This window comes from Pristiophorus japonicus, chromosome 10, assembly GCF_044704955.1.
Source record: "Pristiophorus japonicus isolate sPriJap1 chromosome 10, sPriJap1.hap1, whole genome shotgun sequence".
NCBI classification, from domain to species: Eukaryota; Metazoa; Chordata; class Chondrichthyes; family Pristiophoridae; genus Pristiophorus; species Pristiophorus japonicus.
In genome coordinates this window covers 110,035,757-110,056,309 of record NC_091986.1, presented here as the reverse complement: position 1 = coordinate 110,056,309, position 20,553 = coordinate 110,035,757, and the positions used below count along the sequence as shown (strand labels likewise).

The 20,553-nt window shown below is 41.3% G+C and overlaps 1 protein-coding gene across 1 annotated transcript in view; it reads left to right on the top strand.

Moving 5' to 3' along the window:
- Positions 1-18,525, top strand: part of LOC139275060 (beta-1,4-galactosyltransferase 3-like) — a 51,826-nt gene extending 33,301 nt beyond the window's left edge. The window contains exons 4-6 of the mRNA XM_070892000.1: positions 9,231-9,353; positions 13,179-13,283; positions 14,284-18,525. Coding sequence (XP_070748101.1) covers positions 9,231-9,353; positions 13,179-13,283; positions 14,284-14,437 — 382 coding nt within the window. The 3' untranslated portion in view covers positions 14,438-18,525. The remainder of the gene's footprint in view (positions 1-9,230; positions 9,354-13,178; positions 13,284-14,283) is intronic.
- The last annotated feature ends 2,028 nt before the right edge of the window (positions 18,526-20,553 follow it).

The following is a 20,553-nucleotide window of genomic DNA, read 5'->3' as shown; positions in this document are numbered from 1 at the left end:
TCAGGAGACTTTTTTAAAAAAGTAACATAGTTTTGAAGATTACAATCTATTCTGTGGTTTTTAGTGTGGTGTCCTATGATCCTAAGGGGTTAAACTAAGAGCTCCCAAGGGTTTACCAGATTATTAGATTTTTATCTATCTCATCAGATTCTTTTACTGTAATCTGCTGATGTACTGGTGAATTATTTCTGTTGTATACAATTTTTTTCTGCAGTTATGCCTTTTTTTTGTCTTTTGCGTAGCTAGTATATAGTGTCTCAAATTTGTATTGACAAAGGGTTCCCCACACAAGTTTCAAAAGCACTTGCAGAAATGCAGTTACTGAAAAAATAATGATGGGGACTCTGGACATCCTTTTACCATAGAAACATAGAAAATAGGTGCAGGAGTAGGCCATTCGGCCCTTCGAGCCTGCACCACCATTCAATATGATCATGGCTGATCATGCAATTTCAGTACCCATTCCTGCTTTCTCTCCATACCCCTTGATCCCTTTAGCCATGAGGGCCACATTTAACACCCTTTTGAATATATCTAACGAATGGCCTCAACAACTTTGTGGTAGAGAATTCCACAGGTTCACAATTCTCGAAGTGAAGAAGTTTCTCATCTTCTCGGTCCTAAATAGCTTACCCCTTGTCCTTCGACTGTGACCCCTGGTTCTGGACTTCCCCAACATCGGGAACATTCCTCCTGCATCTAACCTGTCCAATCCCGTCAGAATTTTATGTTTTTCTATGAGATCCCCTCTCATTCTTCTAAATTCCAGTGAATATAAGCCTTAGTCGATCTAGTCTTTCGTCATATGTCAGTCCTGCCATCCTGGGAATCAGTCTGATGAACCTTTGCTGCACTCCCTCAATAGCAAGAATGTCCTTCCTCAGATTAGGAGACCAAAACTGTACACAGTATTCAAGGTGTGGCCTCACGAAGGCCCTGTACAACTGCAGTAAGACCTCCCTGCTCGTATACACATTCCCTCTCTCTATTAAGGCCAACATGCCATTTGCCTTCATCACCGCCTGCTGTACCTGCATGCTAACTTTCAATGACTGATGTACCATGACACCCAGGTCTTGTTGCACCTCCCCTTTTCCTAATCTGTCACCATTCAGATAATCTGCCTTTCTGTTTTTGCCACCAAAGTGGATAACCTCACATTTATCTACATTATACTGCATCTGCCATGTATATTTGCCCACTCACCTAACCTGTCCAAGTCACCCTGCAGCCTCTTAGCATCCTCCTCACAGCTCACACTGCCACCCAGCTTAGTGTCATCTGCAAATTTGGAGATATTACATTCAATTCCTTTGTCTAAATTATTAATGTATATTGCATATAGCTGGGGTCCCAGCATTGAACCTTGCGGTACCCCACTAGTCACTGCTTGCCATTCTGAAAAGGACCCGTTTATTTCTACTGTTTCCTGTCTGTCAACCATTTCTCTATACACATCAATACATTACCCCAATACCATGTGCTTTCATTTTGCACACTAATTTCTTGTGTGGAACCTTGTCAGAAGTCTTTTGAAAATCCAAATACACCACATCCACTGGTTCTCCCTTGTCCACTCTACTAGTTACATCCTCAAAAAATTCTAGAAGATTTGTCGAGCATGATTTCCCTTTCATAAATCCATGCTGACTTGGACCGATCCTGTCACTGCTTTCCAAATGCACTGCTATTTCATCTTTAATAATTGATTCCAACATTTTCCCCAATACTGATATCAGGCTAACTGTTCTATAATTCCCTGCTTTCTCTCTCTTTTTTTTAAAAAAGTGGGGTTACGTTAGCTCCAATCCAAAGGAACTGATCCAGAATCTATCGAAAGTTGGAAAATGACCACCAATGCATCCACTATTTCTAGGGCCACTTCCTTAAGTACTCTGGGATGCAGACTATCAGGCCCCGGGGATTTATCGGCCTTCAATGCCATCAATTTCCCTAACACAATTTCCTGACTAATAAGGATTTCCTTCAGTTCTTCCTTCTCGCTAGACCCTCGGTCCCCTAGTATTTCCGGAAGGTTATTTTTGTTTTTCTTTCTGAAGACAGAACCAAAGTATTTGTTTAAATGTTCTGCCATTTCTTTGTTCCCCATTATAAATTCACCTGATTCTGACTGCAAGGCACCTACGTTTGTCTTCACTAATCTTTTTCTCTTCACATACTTATAGAAATTTTGCAGTCAGTTTTTATGTTCCCTGAAGCTTACGCTCATACTCTATTTTCCCCCTTCTAATTAAGCCCTTTGTTCGCCTCTGCTGAATTCTAAATTTCTCCTAGTCCTCAGGTTTGATGCTTTTTCTGGTCAGTTTATATGCCTCTTCCTTGGATTTAACACTATCCCTAATTTCCTTTGTTAGCCATTGTTGAGCCACCTTCCCAATTTTATTTTTACGCCAGACAGGGATGTACAATTGTTGAAGTTCATCCATGTGATCTTTAAATGTCTGCCATTGCCTATCCACTGTCGACCCTTTACGTATCATTCGCCAGTCTATCCTAGCCAATTCACGTCTCATACCATCGAAGTTACCTTTCCTTAAGTTCAGGACCCTAGTCTCTGCATTAACTGTCACTTTCTATCTTAATGGAAGAATTCTACCATATTATGGTCACTCTTCCCCAAGGGGCCTCGCACAACAAGATTGTTAATTAATCCTCTCTCATTGCACAACCCCCAGTCTACGATGGCCAGCTCTCTAGTTGGTTCCTCGACATATTGGTCTAAAAAACCATCCCTTATACACTCCAGGAAATCCTCCTCCACTGTGTTGCTACCAGTTTGGTTAGTCCAATCTATATGTAAATTGAAGTCACCCATGATAACTGCTGTACCTTTATTGCAAGCATCCCTAATTTCCTGTTTGATGCCATCCCCGCCTCACTGCTACTGTTTGGTGGTCTGTACACAACTCCCGGTAGCGTTTTCTGCCCTTTGGTGTTCCGCAACTCTACCCGTACAGATTCCACATCATCCAAGCTAATGTCCTTCCTTACTATTGTGCTAATCTCCTCTTTAACCAGCAACGTTACCCACCTCCTTTTCCTTTCTCTCTCCTTCCTGAATATTGAATACCCCTGGATGTTGAGTTCCCAGCCTTGGTCATCCTGGAGCTATGTCTCCGTAATCCCAATTACATCATATCTGTTAACAGCTGTCTGCGCAATTAATTCATCCACCTTTATTATAAATGCACTTCGCATTGAGACACAGAACCTTCAGGATTGTTTTTTTTTTAACACTTTGTCCTTTTAGAATTATGTTGTAATGTGGCCCTTATTGATTTTTGCCTTTGATTTTTTTGCCCTCTTTTCCTTATCTCCTTTCTACCTTTTGCTTCTGCCCCCATTTTACTCCCTCTGTCTCCATGCATAGATTCCCATTGCCCTGCCATATTAGTTTCAACCCTCCCCAACAGCACTAGCAAAACACTCCCCCTACGACATCTGTTCCGGTCCTGCCCAGGTGCAGACAGTCCAGTTTGTACTGGTCCCACCTCCCCCAGAACCGCTTCCAATGTCCCAGGAATTTGAATCCCTCCCTCTTGCACCATTCCTCAAGCCACGTATTCATCTTAACTGTCCTATTTCTACTCTGACTAGCACGTGGCACTGGTAGCAATCCTGAGATTACTACCTTTTGAGGCCCTACTTTTTAATTTAACTCCTAGCTCCCTAAATTCAGCCTGTAGGACCTCATCCCGTTTTTTTACCTTTATGCACCACGACAACTGGCTGTTCACCCTCCCCCTCCAGAATGCCCTGCAGCCGCTCTGAGACATTCTTGACCCTTGCACCAGGGAGGCAACATACCATCCTGAAGTCTCGATTGCGGCCGCAGAAACGCCTATCTATTCTCCTTACAATAGAATTTCATACCACTATACTTCTCTCACTCTTTTTCCTGCCCTTTTGTGCAGCAGAGCCACCCATAATGCCATGAACTTGGCTGCTGCTGCCTTTCCCTGATGAGTCATCTCCCCCAACAGTATATGTGTTTTGGAGGGAGATGATCGCAGGGGACTCCTGCACTACCTTCCTACTCCTCTCTGCTTGATGGTCATCCATTTCCTATCTGCCTTTGTAACCTTTACCTCGGTGTGACCAACTCACTAAACGTGCTATTCACGACATCCTCAGCATGGCGGATGCTCCAGAGTGAATCCATGCGCAGCTCCAGTGCCATCATGCGGTCTGACAGGAGCTGCAGCTAGATACACTTCTCGCAAGCATAGTGTCCCTGATTTCCCACATAGCACAGGAGGAGCATGACACGGGTCTGGGCTCTCCTGCCATGACTTAACCCTTTTATTATTCTCGACAACAATGAAGTTAATCAGTATAATGGTCTGTGGACTGGTTCTTTCAACAGAATTGTATTTGCAAGTGTATAATCTGCTTGGAAGGACAAACATTGAAAAGAATATGGTCTCTAAGCAACAGTATATTGAGCTGTATGAAAAGACTGATGCGACTGATGCACTTAGGCAGTGCACCCGCTGCATAAAACAAATCTCCTCGTCTCCTCTCTGGTTCGTTTTGCAATTACATTAAATCCGTCCTATGGTTACCAATCCTCTTGCCAGTGAAACAGTCACTCCTTCTTTATTCTATCAAAACCTTTCATATCTGCTAAAATGGGCATAATGGGTGAAAATGTTGGATTTCAACACCATCAACATCGTATGGAGAGGGATCTGTCATTGTGGTCAACTCAACCAATCAGAATAACTGCTCCAGACGAACTGAAGGAAGCAAGCCCAAAAAATAACGAGCAACTCCAACAGAGCACATCATGGCAAAGGGGGAAGGCAGCATCAAACACGATCTGTGTGCAGAGCAGGGGCAAGTCTGGCCGGTCTCCGTAATCACACTGATGTCAAAATACTGTTTGCAACTACTGGACAAAACTTCGAAGCTGCACTAAGATGCTTTGGCCCCGATATTATGTGCATGGAACCCGTAAATAAAGTCGGCAGGTCGTATTCTGCGATTTCAGCCTAATTGAGACAATAAATTTTGACTTTCCAAGTCTTGCATCACCAAGCTCCACAGCCGTGTGATACCATCTAAAGTCCACTATTTAAAGGGACAATGTAGAAATGGAATTTGGAGGAGCCGCGAGGTGTTTAGGATGGATGCATAAGGAGCAAGGCCACCACCCAGATTTAATGATGCTTCCCTGGAATTATTGCTGGGTACAGTCAAGAGCAGGGAGGAAATACATCAATGGGAGGAAGAAACCTGCTGCTATTGCCAATAAGGCATGGTTGGAGGTGGTGAGCAACAGGAGCATTGTGTCCTGGTCTTGGAGGCAATGTAGGAAGCAGTTTAATGACCGAACCAGGTCAGGAAAAGTAAGTACAGTTGCTCATTCACTACATCCCATGGTGCAACCTCATGCCCCCTCACTTTGTCCTACTAGGCGTACTACATCACATCCCTCCTCACACCCACTTAAGTTTCAGCAGCACCTATTCTTCATTTTCACTGCACTTCATCACCTTCCCATGTATCCATCCACAGCTGCCACTCATCCCAACACTTGTGCAATGTGATGCATTTGTCTCATAATTACTCTCTCCAAATGCACTGCATCCATTGGGTGAATACATGACCTTCATTCACTCAGTGGTCTCTTTTTTTGCTCCTTGTAGGGCAAGAGTGAAAAATGCGAGGAGAGGACTGGAGGTGGCCCGCCACACACTGTCACAGATGCACACAGCTCTCAGATGAAGAGGAGGATGCTATGGAAATAAGTGGCACATCTCAGTTGGTGATGGCGACACTGGGAACTTGCAATGGCCGGTGACACAATTAAAGATGTCTGACATGCTGAATTAATTTCATCAAAGACTGAACTATGAGAAGCCTGAGTGTGGTGATTGTCAAGATTGTGACTTTGCCATGACTAATTCATATTACTTTCTTTTGTCTTCCAGGACCTTCACATGTAAAGCAAGTGTCGCTGGAGATGCATGAGGACGATTCCTCAGAGGACCTCATTCCTTCTGAGGGTGCACAGTCACTGGACCTAAAGCTATGCACCAGTGCAAATACTCTCGTCCAGTTAGAGACTTAGTTGGGCTTTCGTCCCGGTCATTTACAATTCACAAGTGAGCACAAGCAGATCCTGGTGGCAGAGACTGCTTTGGAAAGTCTGTGTCGGGGGCGCATTTCTTTCCAATCTCTGCTCAGCGGGACATGAATGATGAACCCTGGGGGGCTATCGTTGAGAAGGGGAATGATAAAGTGCATCAGCAACTTTGAGATACTGATAGACGTGCCACGCACACACTCCACAATAGCCGAGAGAATGAAGGAGTCCAACTCTAACACAAGTGGATTGATGAAGGGAATTGAGAGTGTCTGCCATGGAGAGTGGCCGCCTCCAAGCTCCATGTCTGCCGCCTTGAACAGGATGATGGATTCCTTATCAATAGCCTTACAGTGGCTCACTAATCTTCAAGTTGGTCTGCAGCAGAGTGGTAGTGATGTATGGCGCTGGCCCAGGAGAGGATGATGGCAAAAAGGGCCCTCGGGCTCCGAAACCGAGCTCATAGGCCAAAAGCATCTGAGTAGTAGGTCTCTACCTCTGCTGCAGTCAGGATGCACCACATTGAAGCAGCAGCAAGCTCAAGTTAAAGCAATTTTAATTCGCCAAGGATATGCATGTGGGTGTTGACAAAATGTTATGTTAAGTTCCCTTTTATTATAACGGCACATAAAATGTATTGATTGGCACTACTTCCACGTCTTGCCCATTATTGTGTCCCGAATGCCCATTAATTTGTTTCATGATTAATGTCAATATATGACTGGACCTATTGGGTGAATGGGCAATAGATGTTTGTATGGTCGAAGGACTGTTTAGTGCAGGGGTGGAGTGGTGTGGTGCTCTGTGATAGAGGTGGCTTTCGTTTGTTGTTCTAGTCTGAATAATTAACAGCCTTCTCAGTATGAGGACATCCCGGGCTGCAATGTATGTGGCTCGTTTGGCGATGGGTACCCTATTTTCGTATTTCTCCTCCTCTTAAATGTTCTCCTCGTTAAAAAGTGCCTTTGTCCTTCTCCACCTGTAATTCTCTGCTGTGCAATGTTGTGCAGGATGCAGCACAACACTAATTCTGGACACCCTCGCTGACGAGTACTGACTGGTGCCTCCAGACCTATCTAGGCACCTGAAGGCCATCTTAAACATTCCAATGGCTTTCTCTATGACACACCTGGTTGTCACGTGGTTCTCTTAGTGCTCCTGCACCTCATTGGTGGGGTTCCTCACAAGTGTCGTGAGCCAAGTTTGAAGGGTTATCCCTTGTCTCCTATGAGCTAGCTACTTCCTGGAACAAAAAGCTACTTCCTGGAATATTGGATTGCCGCGGTATTTAAGCAGCATGACAGCTCCAAGGGAATCTGGCACACACCTGCATGAACCTCTTGTGGTTGCCCTTGAGCTGTGCATTGATGGAATAATATCCCTTGCAGTTGATTGAAATATCCTGGTTGCTGTGGTGGTCATCACATTGCCACGTATGCAATCGATGTCACACTGTACCTGTGGGAAGCCAGCCCGAGAGGTGAATGCGAGTGCCCACATTCTGGCTATTGTTGTCATACGAGAAGTTTACATAACTCCCAGCTCTGACAAGCAATCCCATCAGTCACCTGCCTTATGCATTTATGTGCAGTGGACTTTGTGACCCTCTTGTCTCCGGTAGCAGCCTGGAAGGAACCGGAGGCAAAAAAATTGAGGGTGGCTGTAACTTTCATAGCCACTAGTAATGCGTGGCCGCCAGGTCTAGCAGGTCATCTTCTAGGAGGCTGTAGATATGTGTAATCAGGTTGTGGTCGTGCTTAATTTTTCTTCTATTTATAGTACGCGCTCAATCCCAACTCACCTGTTCTTGGGTGTTAAAATCCCCCCTTTATGTCTGATAAGTTTGTCAGAATTCAACATTTTGAAAAAGAAAGACTGCAAAGTTTCGCACTTAATGACAGTAGATGTTTAAGTATATGTGTAATTGGCAAATTAATTTCCATTTAGGTAAGTGAGATGCATTTTTGTAAAATTGAGGCCACATACACCTTGGAAAATAAGAGTGTAAATGGGTAAAGGAACAAAAGGATCTAGGGGTACAGATACACATCACGAAAGTGAATACAGTAAGTTAAGCACGGGGTTGATTTCTAGAGGGACAGAATTGAAAAGTAGAGAAGTTGTGTTAAACTTGTATAGAACCTTGATAGATCACTTGTGTAGAATCTCGATTGGAGTACTGTTGCCAAAAGGGTATAGAAGTACCTGAAAAGGCGCAAAAGGATTTACATGGATGATACCAGAACTTAGAGGATATAACCATTAGAAAAGAGTAATCTGATAGAGATCTTTAAGTGTTTGATCGGGTAGATGTAGAGAAGGTAAGGGAAACCAAAACTGGGGGCCATAAATATAAGATAGCCACTAATAAGTCCTTTATGGAATTCAGAAAAAACATCTTACCCAGACAGTGGTTAGAATGTGGAACTCACTACCACAAGGAGTATTGGAGGCAAATAACATTTAGGGGAAGTTAGATAAACACGAGGGAGAAAGGAATATAAGGTAAGATGAAGAGGGATGGTAGGAGGCTCGTGTGGAGCATGGACCAGTTGGACCGAATGGCCTGTGTCTGTGCTGTACATTCTATGTAATGTCAAATACATTTATTGGTATTGTGTCAACGGTGTTGAGTTAAATTAGTGCATGTGGCTAAAATGTTGCCGTAGCTACATCTGTGGCTAGTCAGCGATTTTCTATTGGGCAGCACTAATAATCTGAAACAAGTCAACCCCTCCACCATTGTCAGTTGCTAGCAGATGTGCATGATCTCCATCTCTTGTTAAAATTGCAACTAACATCACCAGCATCACAGTGACTCGCTGTAATTTTGAGGTGCTTTTAATGTTCTACTCCACATTGGACCATTTAATAAAACTCAGCACAATATAGTCTGATATAAATTTATTTTCATTTGTTAAGCCACAACATACATCAGGTGTCCAATGCATATATGAATATAATGCTACATGTTGGGTCAGACTGAAGGATACCTGTAAAGGCTGCTCTGTACCTTCACTGAAACAATAAACATGGTTTACAACTTAATAGCAGTATATCTTTTTTTTCCCAGGTTGATGTTGCATTTTCATTTTTGCATTTTGTGTGTTCTTTCTAGGCTACCATATAGGATGTATTTTGGTGGTGTTTCAGCCTTAACTCCTGATCAGTACCTAAGGATTAATGGCTTCCCAAATACATACTGGGGTTGGGGTGGAGAAGATGATGACATTTCTGCTAGGTAGGATTTATTCATTAAAGTCAAAGTTATATAATGCTCATTAGAACTGCATGACCTAAAAACTATGGGCTCAAATTTGGCCCACCCCTTTTTTCAACATACTCACCAGAGATGCGTCGACTTTGTGGGCTGAAAATGGCGGCAAAAAAATTTCCCCCAATTCTGGCCGCTGTGTTGCCTCTCCTGCGGCTTGGCATGGCGTGGCGTGGCCAGTTGATTGGGGAGCGGAGCTAGGTCCCTGTGCCTGAAACAGTGCCGGCAGCTCTGCACATGCGCGTTGGAGTGTGCGCGCATGCACAGTAGCTCCTGCCCCAGCCTCTGTGCAGCGTGGGACCCGATGTGTCCCAACCCTATCCTGGGCCGAGTGGCCTGCTGCCTTCCCGGGCTAAGGCTACAACAAACAGATTGGTGCAGGGAGAGTTTTGATCCGGGGGTAGGGAGGGGAGGGAGGGAGAGAGCTTTGATCGTGGGTGGGGGGGCAGTAATTTTAATGAGCTTACTCAAGACTTTCCTTAACCCTGTTGATGAAAATACTTTCCTACATAAGAATTACGAGCAGGAGGTACTTCTATTTTTTATTTGGATATTTTGAAAAAATTATGTAAATATATTTTGTCTCTACTATTTTTGTAGTTTAAGCTTCCATGAATACTTCTGTTGTATAGTAAATTAACTTTGTGAAGTTTGTCATATGATTATCCTGTATAGCTGTTTGATCCTATTCACATTCTTAAGTCAAGTCATTAAGTTCTACTGGCCTCTGATGTACCTACCTGTGCTGATTTCTTAACTCTCCAAGGGTTTTCTGTGCGGCCACAAATGGCCACGTACGCTGGCCTAAGTCAGTTTGGAGTAACTATTAGCTGCCCTAAATGGCCAAAACGGGTGTAGGTGGCCGGTAACACCCCCTTTTGAAAAAAACTAAACTAAAAAAATCCTAACTAACTCACTTACATTGGCGCAAATTGAATGTGCAAAATAGGGATTTTTAAGATACTCCAGAAAAATCAAGTTGCTCAAAAAAAAAAAACAGAGCAACTCCGAGGTAATTTTGAGCCCAGGGAAAGTAAACTAGCACGAAATATAAAAACAGATAGCAAGAGTTTCTATAGGTATATAAAAAGGAAAAGAGTGGCTAAGGTAAATGTTGGTCCCGTAAAGGACGAGACCGGGGAATTAGTAATGGGGAACACGGAGATGGCAGAAACTCTGAAAAAATATTTTGTATTTGTCTTTACGGTAGAGGACACAAACAATATCCGAACAATGGATAGTCAAGAGCCTATGGGGGTGGGGGGTGGGGGAGGGAGAAACTTAACATGATCACAATCACTAAGGAGGTGGTACTCAGTAAGATAATGGGACTAAAGGTGGATAAATCCCCTGGACCTGATGGCTTGCATCCTAGGGCTTGAGAAGTGGCAGCAGAGATAGTGGATGCATTGGTTGGGGTCCCAGCGGATTGGAAAACCACAAATGTAGCACCCTTATTTTAAAAAGGAAGCAGGCAAAAAGCAGGAAACTGTAGACCAGTTAGCCTAACTTTTGTGGTTGGGAAAATGTTGGAGTCCATTATGAAAGAAGCAGTAGCAAGACATTTGGAAAAGCATAATTCTGTCAGGCAGAGTCAGCATGGATTTATGAAGAAGTCTTGTTTGACAAATTTGCTGGAGTTCTTTGAGGATGTAACGAACAGAGTGGATAAAGGGGAACCAATGGATGTGGTGTATTTGGACTTCCAGAAGGCATTTGACAAGGTGCCCCACAAAAGTTTACTGCACAAGATAAAAATTCACGAGGTTGGGGGTAATATATTAGCATGGATAGAGGATTAGCTAACTAACAGAAAACAGAGACGCTGGTTGGCAATCAGTAACTAGTGGGGTACCGCAGGGATCAGTGCTGGGACCCCAACTATTTACAATCTATATTAACGACTTGGAAGAAGGGACTGAGTGTAATGTAGCCAAGTTTGCTGATGATACAAAGATGGGAGGAAAAGCAATATGTGAGGAGAACACACAAAATCTGCAAAAGGACAGACAGCCAAAGTGAGTGGGCAAAAATTTGGCAGATGTAGTACAGGTGCAGCGTCTAAAATCTGGAGTTACAGACTCCAGGACGATTTGTGGCAGGGTCATCCGGAAACCGTAAAAAGTTCCGGAATCCAGATCGGATGACCCTGCTGACTTCAGGGCCTCACCTCGCCACCGCCCGGCCCGGATGACCGGGGCCTCACCGCCCGAACACCACCACTTCAACAGCCCCACGACTACCTTCTCGGCAGGCCCCGGATGGCCCAAACAGCTCCTCAGCTGGTTACCCTCCCTCCAACATTACGAATTCCGAAAATACCTGAACCTGGGCTCGGGTATTTCAGGATTCGCGACGTCAAAGACGTTCTAAAGTCCGGAAAGACGTGAAATCCTGAATGGCCTTGGTTCCAAGGGTACCGGATTCGGGACGCTGCACCTGTATAATGTTAGAAAGTCTGAGGTCATGCACTTTGGCAGAAAAAAATCAAAGACCGAGTTATTATTTAAATGGAGAAAAATTCCAAAGTGCTGCAGTACAGCAGGACCTTGAGGGTACTTGTGCATGAAACACAAAAGGTTAGTATGCAGGTACAGCAAGTGATCAGGAAGGCCAATGCAATCTTGGCCTTTATTGCAAAGGGGATGGAGTATAAAAACAGGGAAGTCTTGCTACAGTTATACAGGGTATTGGTGAGGCCACACCTGGAATACTGCGTGCAGTTTTGGTTTCCATATTTACGAAAGGATATACTTGCTTTGGAGGCAGTTCAGAAAAGATTCACTAGGTTGATTCTGGAGGTGAGCGGGATGACTTATGAGGATAGGTTGTGTTGGTTAGGCCTCTACTCATTGGAATTTAGAAGAATGAGAGGTGATCTTATCGAAACGTATAAGATTATGAGGGGGCTTGAGAAGGTGGATGCAGAGAGGATGTTTCCACTGATAGGGGAGACTAGAACTAGGGGGCATAATTTTAGAATAAGGGGCCACCCGTTTAAAACTGAGATGAGGAAGAATTTCTTTGAGGGTTGTAAATATGTGGAATTCGCTGCCTCAGAGAGCTGTTGAAATCGGGACATTGAATAAATTTAAGACAGAGATAGACAGTTTCTTAACCAATAAGGGATTAAGGGGAGCGGGCAGGGAAGTGGACCTGAGGCCATGATTGAATTAAATGGCGGAGCAGGCTCGAGGGGCTGTATGGCCTACTCCTGCTCCTATTTCTTATGTTCTTATGACCTACCTTTTTTTTAAATAAAGGTTTATATTTATCGGTGGTGGAGCTCTAATGTGCCACAATTTTTCAGACACCAGGTTATATTCAAGATCTGTAATGTAATAGTTAAATTGAAATCTAGGCCAAGCTATGTCCCAGAATTCACATGCAGGTCATGCCTCCTGACAGTCTGGCCCATGAAATTCAGGCAACTGGGTTCTTTGTAGTAATAACTCATGTTTGTTGTTTTGTCATTGAATTTTGTTGGCATGGATTTACTAAGGGCTGTTCTTGACACCTTTGTCTCTTGGTGAATAAATCCTAAACCAGTAGACCTATGTCTATGAATATCAACAGCTTAAGAAATTAATGTGAATGTTGACTTAAATTTTGAGGCCCTTGAGGTTCCATGATATGTCCCCAAGTGGCTCACCAAGGCAAAAATCTTAGACACCTGGACTAAAACTATCAAAAATCAGTTTGGTTATGTGCTTAGAACTGTATAAAGATTGATTAGCTTTTGAAGAACTTGTGTAAATAGATCTTAATATTTTGTTCACTTTTTTTATTTAGGATTTATTTAGCAGGAATGAAGATAATTCGAACTCCCCTCTCGCTTGGACATTATAAAATGATCACGCATAATATGGATGTGGGTAATGAAAAAAATGAAAAAAGGTACTTTCAGAAGTCATTTTAGTTTATAAACTAAGTTTCACTGTAGTAACTCTTGGGTACACAGTGAACTGGTGTTTTAGATCAACTATATTATTGACCGTTTTAGCATTTAAAAATATTGATTTGAGATATAAAATACATGTTAATTCACTCTTTGCTGGTGTTTGCCAAAAACAGGTACCATGTTTTTGATTTTTATGTCGGGATAATATAGTTAGGATTTTGAAGCACATTACAAACATGCAGATGGGCATAAATCAGCATTGGGTGGGGGACAAAAAGGGGGTGATGAGAGATTGTAAATATTCTGGTGGTTATCTTTGCTGTGTGATCATTTTCTATCAGCTCTAACTTTTTTTATTTGTCATTATGCTGTAAAGAGATTATAATTTCTTCTAGTTATTAATGAGCAGAGAAGCAAAAAACAGTTTTATGCTCACATTTGTCTTTCCTTTTACATTGGCAACCAGAAGTCTGTTGCCATCTTTTGGCGCTCTGTATTGTTACTAGTGGGGCCAGGACACAATTGTCCCTCTTTAATCTTTGGATGGCAAATAGTGAGATGCTCTAAGCCTTCAGGCTGGACTCAAAGTGGATCCTTAGTAAAATAAAGGAACTAAGTCAATTTTAAAATGGAACTGTTTTGAACAAAAAGCACGAGAGGTCTCTTGCTCATCAGAAAAGGATTGCTGAGTTCAGGTCTAGAGTTAAAGGGCTTATGAGCCAACAAAACTGATTATTGCCCGTTTGGGAAAGGCACTGATCATATGTTCTACAATTAGCTTGGGCATACCCCCATGGAATGATATAGTTAACAGAACTTCGGAAAAAAATTCATTTTCATTTAAACATTTGTAAGTGCAGAGCGGTGTGATAACTGCAGAAGGAAAATACCTAATTTAAGAAAAGACATTTTGGAGAGGAGAATGCAGAATGTTTGTTTTTTTAATCTGTGATTACAGTAGGCCATTCATAAGACTTGAATATGGTTACTTCACAGATTTGACATGGTGGTAAAGGTGTCCAAGTCGTGGCGATCTGATGGGATGAACTCCATCGACTACAACTTGCTTCAGAGGGAAGAATTTCCTTTGTACACCAACATCACCGTGGACTTTGGAAACAACCCAAATGTGCAGGAAAAAGTCAATTAACAACAAATGTCCATCTCTCAAAATTCAATAATATGGTTCAATATGTTCTCTCAAAGGGCGCTGTAACAAATGGAGGTTATTATTGGGTATATTGAAAATCAAAAGAAATCTACAAATTCAAGAACCCCATCAAAAATACAAAGATGTATTAAACCTGTTTCCATCTTATCCTTTTGAGAAATCATGTTCAGGAGTAAGATTTTCAGAATGTTCACACTTTCAGTACTGTATCTGTGATTGTTCTTGTGTGACTGGGACTATGAGCAATGGGCATATTGCTGTGGAGAACTACCTGTTTATCTTTTCAGTTGTCACTTAGTATTTTGAAACAATACCTATGAGTGCAACATAGGTCAAGAGTAGCATTCGGAATGAGGCCTTTAAATGGATTATTTGTATTATTAAACCCTCTGCTGCAGATATTGGCAACATGCATGATTGACTCGGTGAATAAATGGTGCCTGTGCTGTGGCATCTGGTAAAACAATTTAAAGTACCAAAGGCAATTGATAAACAATTCTACATTTTCATAAAAGTTACATTTTAATGATCCTTGCAAGGAATTTAAGCTTTAAATGGCCATGTTATTTTTATAATTACATATATTAAAGAATTGCATTAGGGCTACATTCGTGGCTCATTGTTCTGATACTATCTAATGAAATGAACACTTTGATTATTCAAATATCATAATATTTTGCCCATGCAAATGAAAACTGTCAGTATACTTGTTCAATTTACCAGATATGCTCACAAACATATACATTTACCAGCATATATTGTGTAATATGCACCATGGAGGCATTGAAGTCAATAAAATTAATTTATTACCACCTTGCTCAATATGTTCATTCTGCAATTACTGAGGAATTTGTCTCAAAAACACATAGGGAACTGACACTTGTAGTTGCTTGCATATATGCCATTCATCTGTTTATTAACCTGAGTGCTGTCAGGTTGGATAGCTGTGGCTATATGGTATGCTCAATAATATACATGTATTTTACAGTAATTTCTACTATTATACTTTTTTCAGTGAGCTATCAAATAGAACTTTCTGTGCTGAATACCATTTTGATAGTGCTGGAGTTATAATGCTGGACTATTGCTAGTTACTATTATGATTTAGTATTGTGGGTTCTTTTGGGGTAAATATTTGTAGAGTCAAGAAGAGGTCAACCTTGTTGATTACCTGAGCCCTTTTTCCCCCATCCTCTTTACTGCGGTCTCATTTTCTGCTGATTTTTTTTAATGGTTTGATTGTCTTGTGTCATTGTCCGATGCACTGTTCTTCTACTAATTATTCAAATCGCATATAGTTTAAACTTCATAAAACTGACTTGTTTTCCTGCATGGAATTGTTCTGTAATGCAACTGTGTAACTATTTGTTATGCTGTATAAACTTCCCAATACCTTGTTCAGTTTATATGATGAAAGCTAAAAGTAATTAAAATAATGAGCCACTTGAAATCACAAGACATGTCACACCCACAAGCGTGCACTATGGCCTGGTAATAAGTTAAATTGTGTGGTTTGAGACATAACATAGAATCATACAGCACAGAGGGAGGCCATCATGCCTGTGTCAGCTCTCTGGAAAAATTACCAATTAGTCCTACTCCCCTGATCTTTCCCTAAAGCCCTTCAAATTTATACTTTAAGTAGAGATCCAATTCTCTTTTGAAAGTTACTATTGAATCTACTTCAGGCAATGCATTCCAGATCATAACTCAGTCATAAAAATTCTCAATTCATTCTCTCCCCTCCTTTTTTGACAATTATCTTAAAACTCTGTGCTCTGGTTACTGACCCTCCTGCCCTTGGAAAGTTTCTCCCCATTTCTCATCAAAACCCCTCATAATTTTAAACAACTATTAAATCTCACGTTAACCTTCTCACTGTAAGGAGAACAATCCCAGCTTCTCTAGTTTCTCCAGATAACATCCCTGATACCATTCTAGGAAGTCTCCTCTGCACCCTCTCCAAGGCCTTGACATACTTTCTAAAGTGTGGTCATGTGTGCCTTTTCTCTAATACTTCACGCAAGCACATGAATTGCATCATTCAGTAAACACTGAACACCCAAAGACATTTTTATGGTGGGGGTAGTGGGGGAAGAGGGAGGTGAATAGAAATTGCTAGATGATAAAAGACCATAATTCATCCAGTTCACCTACCAACCTGGTAGGCGCAGGATACAATGATGGAGTTGTTGGCTAATCATGCCAATCAATCTCAATTAGATTACACAGACATAAGGCAGGGGCAAACCCTAGTAGTGGAGAACTTTGGGAACTATAGGTCCAAAGTAACTTGATCCTCCTAAGCATATGCTATAACATGTCATGTCTTATCTCAAAAAACAAAAATGTTTGACACCTCTGAAAGAAAGCAAGATTGAGATTTTGGGCAGGGTCTTTTATCAGGACCTAATAAAGGGTCCTATTATATACCTGAAGTATGTTTTGGGCAGCAGCTTCTAACAAACTTGGGGTCCTATTTGAAAGATCCTGACTGACCTGTGCATTTCCAGTATTTAAAAAAAAATAATAATTAAATGCACTGTATAAAGTGAATGTGAATTGCACAATTTGTACTCCACACCCTGCCCCCCCCAACCCCAATCCCCCACACACCTTGTTTTGAAATGGTTTCACTGATTCAAATTCTGCTTTGAAAATCCGCACTTGGAACCCTTTAGATACAAGCAGTAGTCATGACCTTGTTTAAATATCAAGTTTGTTAGAAGCTGCTGCCCAAAACATACTTCAGGTATATTATATAACCTGTATAGGAGTATTTTTTAAATTTCTGAAATTTTTTTTTAAAATTGCAATTTTATTCTGTTAAGAATCTTGCTGTTGATGATCCCTGTGTTCAGTACATTTATCCCAATTAAATTCTTAACTTATTGTGTATTCGGATACATAGCATTTTTGACATTTCAAAGTAGATCATACTGTAACTTCTTTTACAATTTGGGAAGTGCTATAAATTCTACCTTTGGTATCAAATGTATTTATTGTATTAGATCCAAGCCATGAAAGAGATTCCATGTTAATGAAAATAAAATCTCCTGTCAATCAGGTATATTTATCTGATACAGTTTAAACTATTTTTAGACTTCTAAATAATTTTGCTTTTTGGTAGTTATGCTGAATTGGTAATTGCAGTTCTTGTGAATATCTATCTTCTCTATATTCTCCTTTTTCTAAAGGTTTGCTTTTCATGTGTGCAAAGTTACCAAGACAAGAGTTGTGCTAGATTTGATAAAAGTTTGGAAACACAAATGTGATTATATTTAGAGATTGTCAACTAAGTTTCTGCAATGCCTATAAGAATTGTCTATTGTATATAATTATATTAAGTTTTGATATTTTTCTGTAATTTGAAGAGATGTACAAATTGAGAATGAAATTACTTATTGATCTAGTTATTTTTATATTTATTGAAACATACAGTGGGGGAACAGATTGACCAGTGAAACCAGGCCAAAAATTAATGTTCTCCAATAATTATAAGCAATTGCTGTATACAAAGCTGCAAATACAGCTTTCGATTAAGTGTTTTAATAATTTAGTTGTTGTTTGGTACATCCATTTAAGTATTGGCTAGTTTTTTTTAATCCAAAAAGCTAGATGCACAAAATGGAAAAAGAAACTACTTTGGTTAGTGTTGATTATTAGTAACCACTAGGTTCGACAACAAAATGTCAGTGCTGCTTGTAATTGAGTTGCTGTGTCAGGGTCACTGAAGAATTAATTTTTCTTTAAGAATAAGTCCATTGCTGTTATATTTTTAAAAAGTACAGGTTACTTGAATTTTTCATTAGAATAAACGTGTTCTTCACAAGTGCTGTTTGGACAACTTGTATTGAGCCTTGTTACCCTGCCTTTTACATTGTGAAAGTTGTTCTTGAAAATGTCCTTTATTTTCTAATGATGTTTGAACTTGACAGTCTAACACTGTTCCACGTGTATCTTTTGTAGCCATGGTGCTTCCTCCTCCTCCCCAAGTACATTCAGCTGTTGTGTATATATATTTCTGGATCCTTTTCTTACATTTAAGAATAAAGTTTTTAAAGCATTTTTCGACTTGTCTTTTTCTTTTCTATTGGTTCTTTGATCAGAATGACATGTAAGCGGTGTGTGTTAGGGATGTTTCTGGAAATGAAAACATTGAGAATACATGAGAAATATGAGGATAAATGAAGCCATGGGAAGACTGGAAGAACACCATATGCAACTGAAGAAATGCCACCTAGATCTGGATGTTCACAGCATTGTGCACAGGCAAGGTAGTTTGGGAGTTCTGCATCCAACATAGCACTGTATGCAGCAAAAAGAAAAATAGCTGCACAAAAGCATATTTGTCAACTGCCCTCTCCCATGGCAAATAACTAACTCTTGGGTTTGGTTCCATTGGCACCAGTAGCCCTGCAATGTTTCACTGTCACATATGCATGTTGGCAGGTTGTTTGACTGGGGCATTGCCACACAAACCTGATCCTTGTCTCACCTGACATTTACATGCATGCACTTTCCAACAGGAGTCAGTGGATAGAAATCAAGAAAGGAATGCTGACTTTTCTCTCCCTCTCCCCTGTAGCATTGAGGCCAATTGCTTCCTTTCATGGGAGGGTGCTCATTGTGGAGCCCTCGCTCCCCCAACAGACATGGGAGTTCTTACTGGTCCTGTTCGTATGCCACACGTGTCGCCGGGTTCAGAATTTCTGCCACAAATTGGTGGCAATTTACGGAACGGGGTAGTGTGTGATGGAGTCCAGTCCTCAGCTACTTCATGCAGCTGCTTGTCAATTTGGTCAGCCATAAACAAGGGAAGCAGCTACTGTACTCTTCCTATAAAGGCTTAAACTTATCCCTTTTCATGGTACACAGACAGTTAGCATCAGGAGTCTCCAGACTGTTGTACCTGCTAAATCTGACAATGCTACAGGAACTCCCATGTCCTCAGGCTGCCTTTACCTCCAGAGTTTGAAAGCTGTCATGGATATGAATGCAGCATTTGATATGTTTCCAGGAACTGAAGTTTTTCCTCTAAGATACCCAATTATGTAGGATTTGCTGGGGCTGCTTGGTGCCTTGTTTGCTGAATGTGACTTTGATGTTGGCAGCAACTCTCACCTGTCTAATATGACAAAGGATGTTTAAATCAATTGTGCGCCAGATATTAGGATGGAAAAACAGAATGATAGAGGAAATTGATGACGAAGACATCAAATGTGGAGATGGAGTGGATTACTGCTGATGGATTGCTTGGCCAGTCCAGAGGGCAGGACAGTCAAATTGTTCTGTATCACCCACCTAAGAATCACACTAAGTTTCTCTCACATCTGCTCTGCTTTGCTCCATCTGCCTCTGCACAGCAACTTCTCATTCCGATAGCTTACATCCTAGAGTCTTAAAAGAAGTGGCTGCAGAAATAGTGGATACATTGGTTGTCATCTACCAAAACTACCTGGATTCTGGGGAGGTCCCAACGGATTGCAAAACTGCAAATGTAACGCCCCTATTTAAAAAAGGAGACAGAAGGAAAGCAGGAAACTATAGACCAGTTAGCCCAACATCTGTCGTTGGGAAAATGCTGGAGTCCATTATTAAGGAAGCAGTAGCAGGATATTTGGAAAAGCATAATTCAATCAAGCAGAGTCAGCATAGTTTTATGAAAGGGAAATCATGTTTGACAAATTTGCTGGAGTTCTTTGAGGATGTAATGAGCAGGATGGATAAGGGAACCAGTGGATGTGATGTATTTGGATTTCCAGAAGGTATTTGACAAGGTGCCACATAAAAGGTTACTGCACAAGATAAAAGTTCATGGGGTTGGGGGTAATATATTAGCATGGATAGAGGATTGGCTAACTAACAGAAACAGAGACTCAGGAAAAATGTCATTTTCCGGTTGGTAAACAGCAGGAATCCATGCTGGGCCTCAACTATTTACAATCTAAATGACTTGGATGAAGGGACCGAGTGTAATGTAACCAAGTTTGCTGATGATACAAAGATGGGTGGGAAAGCAAATTGTGAGGAGGACACAAAAAATCTGCAAAGGGATATAGACAGGCTGAGTGGGTAAAAATTTGGCAGATGGA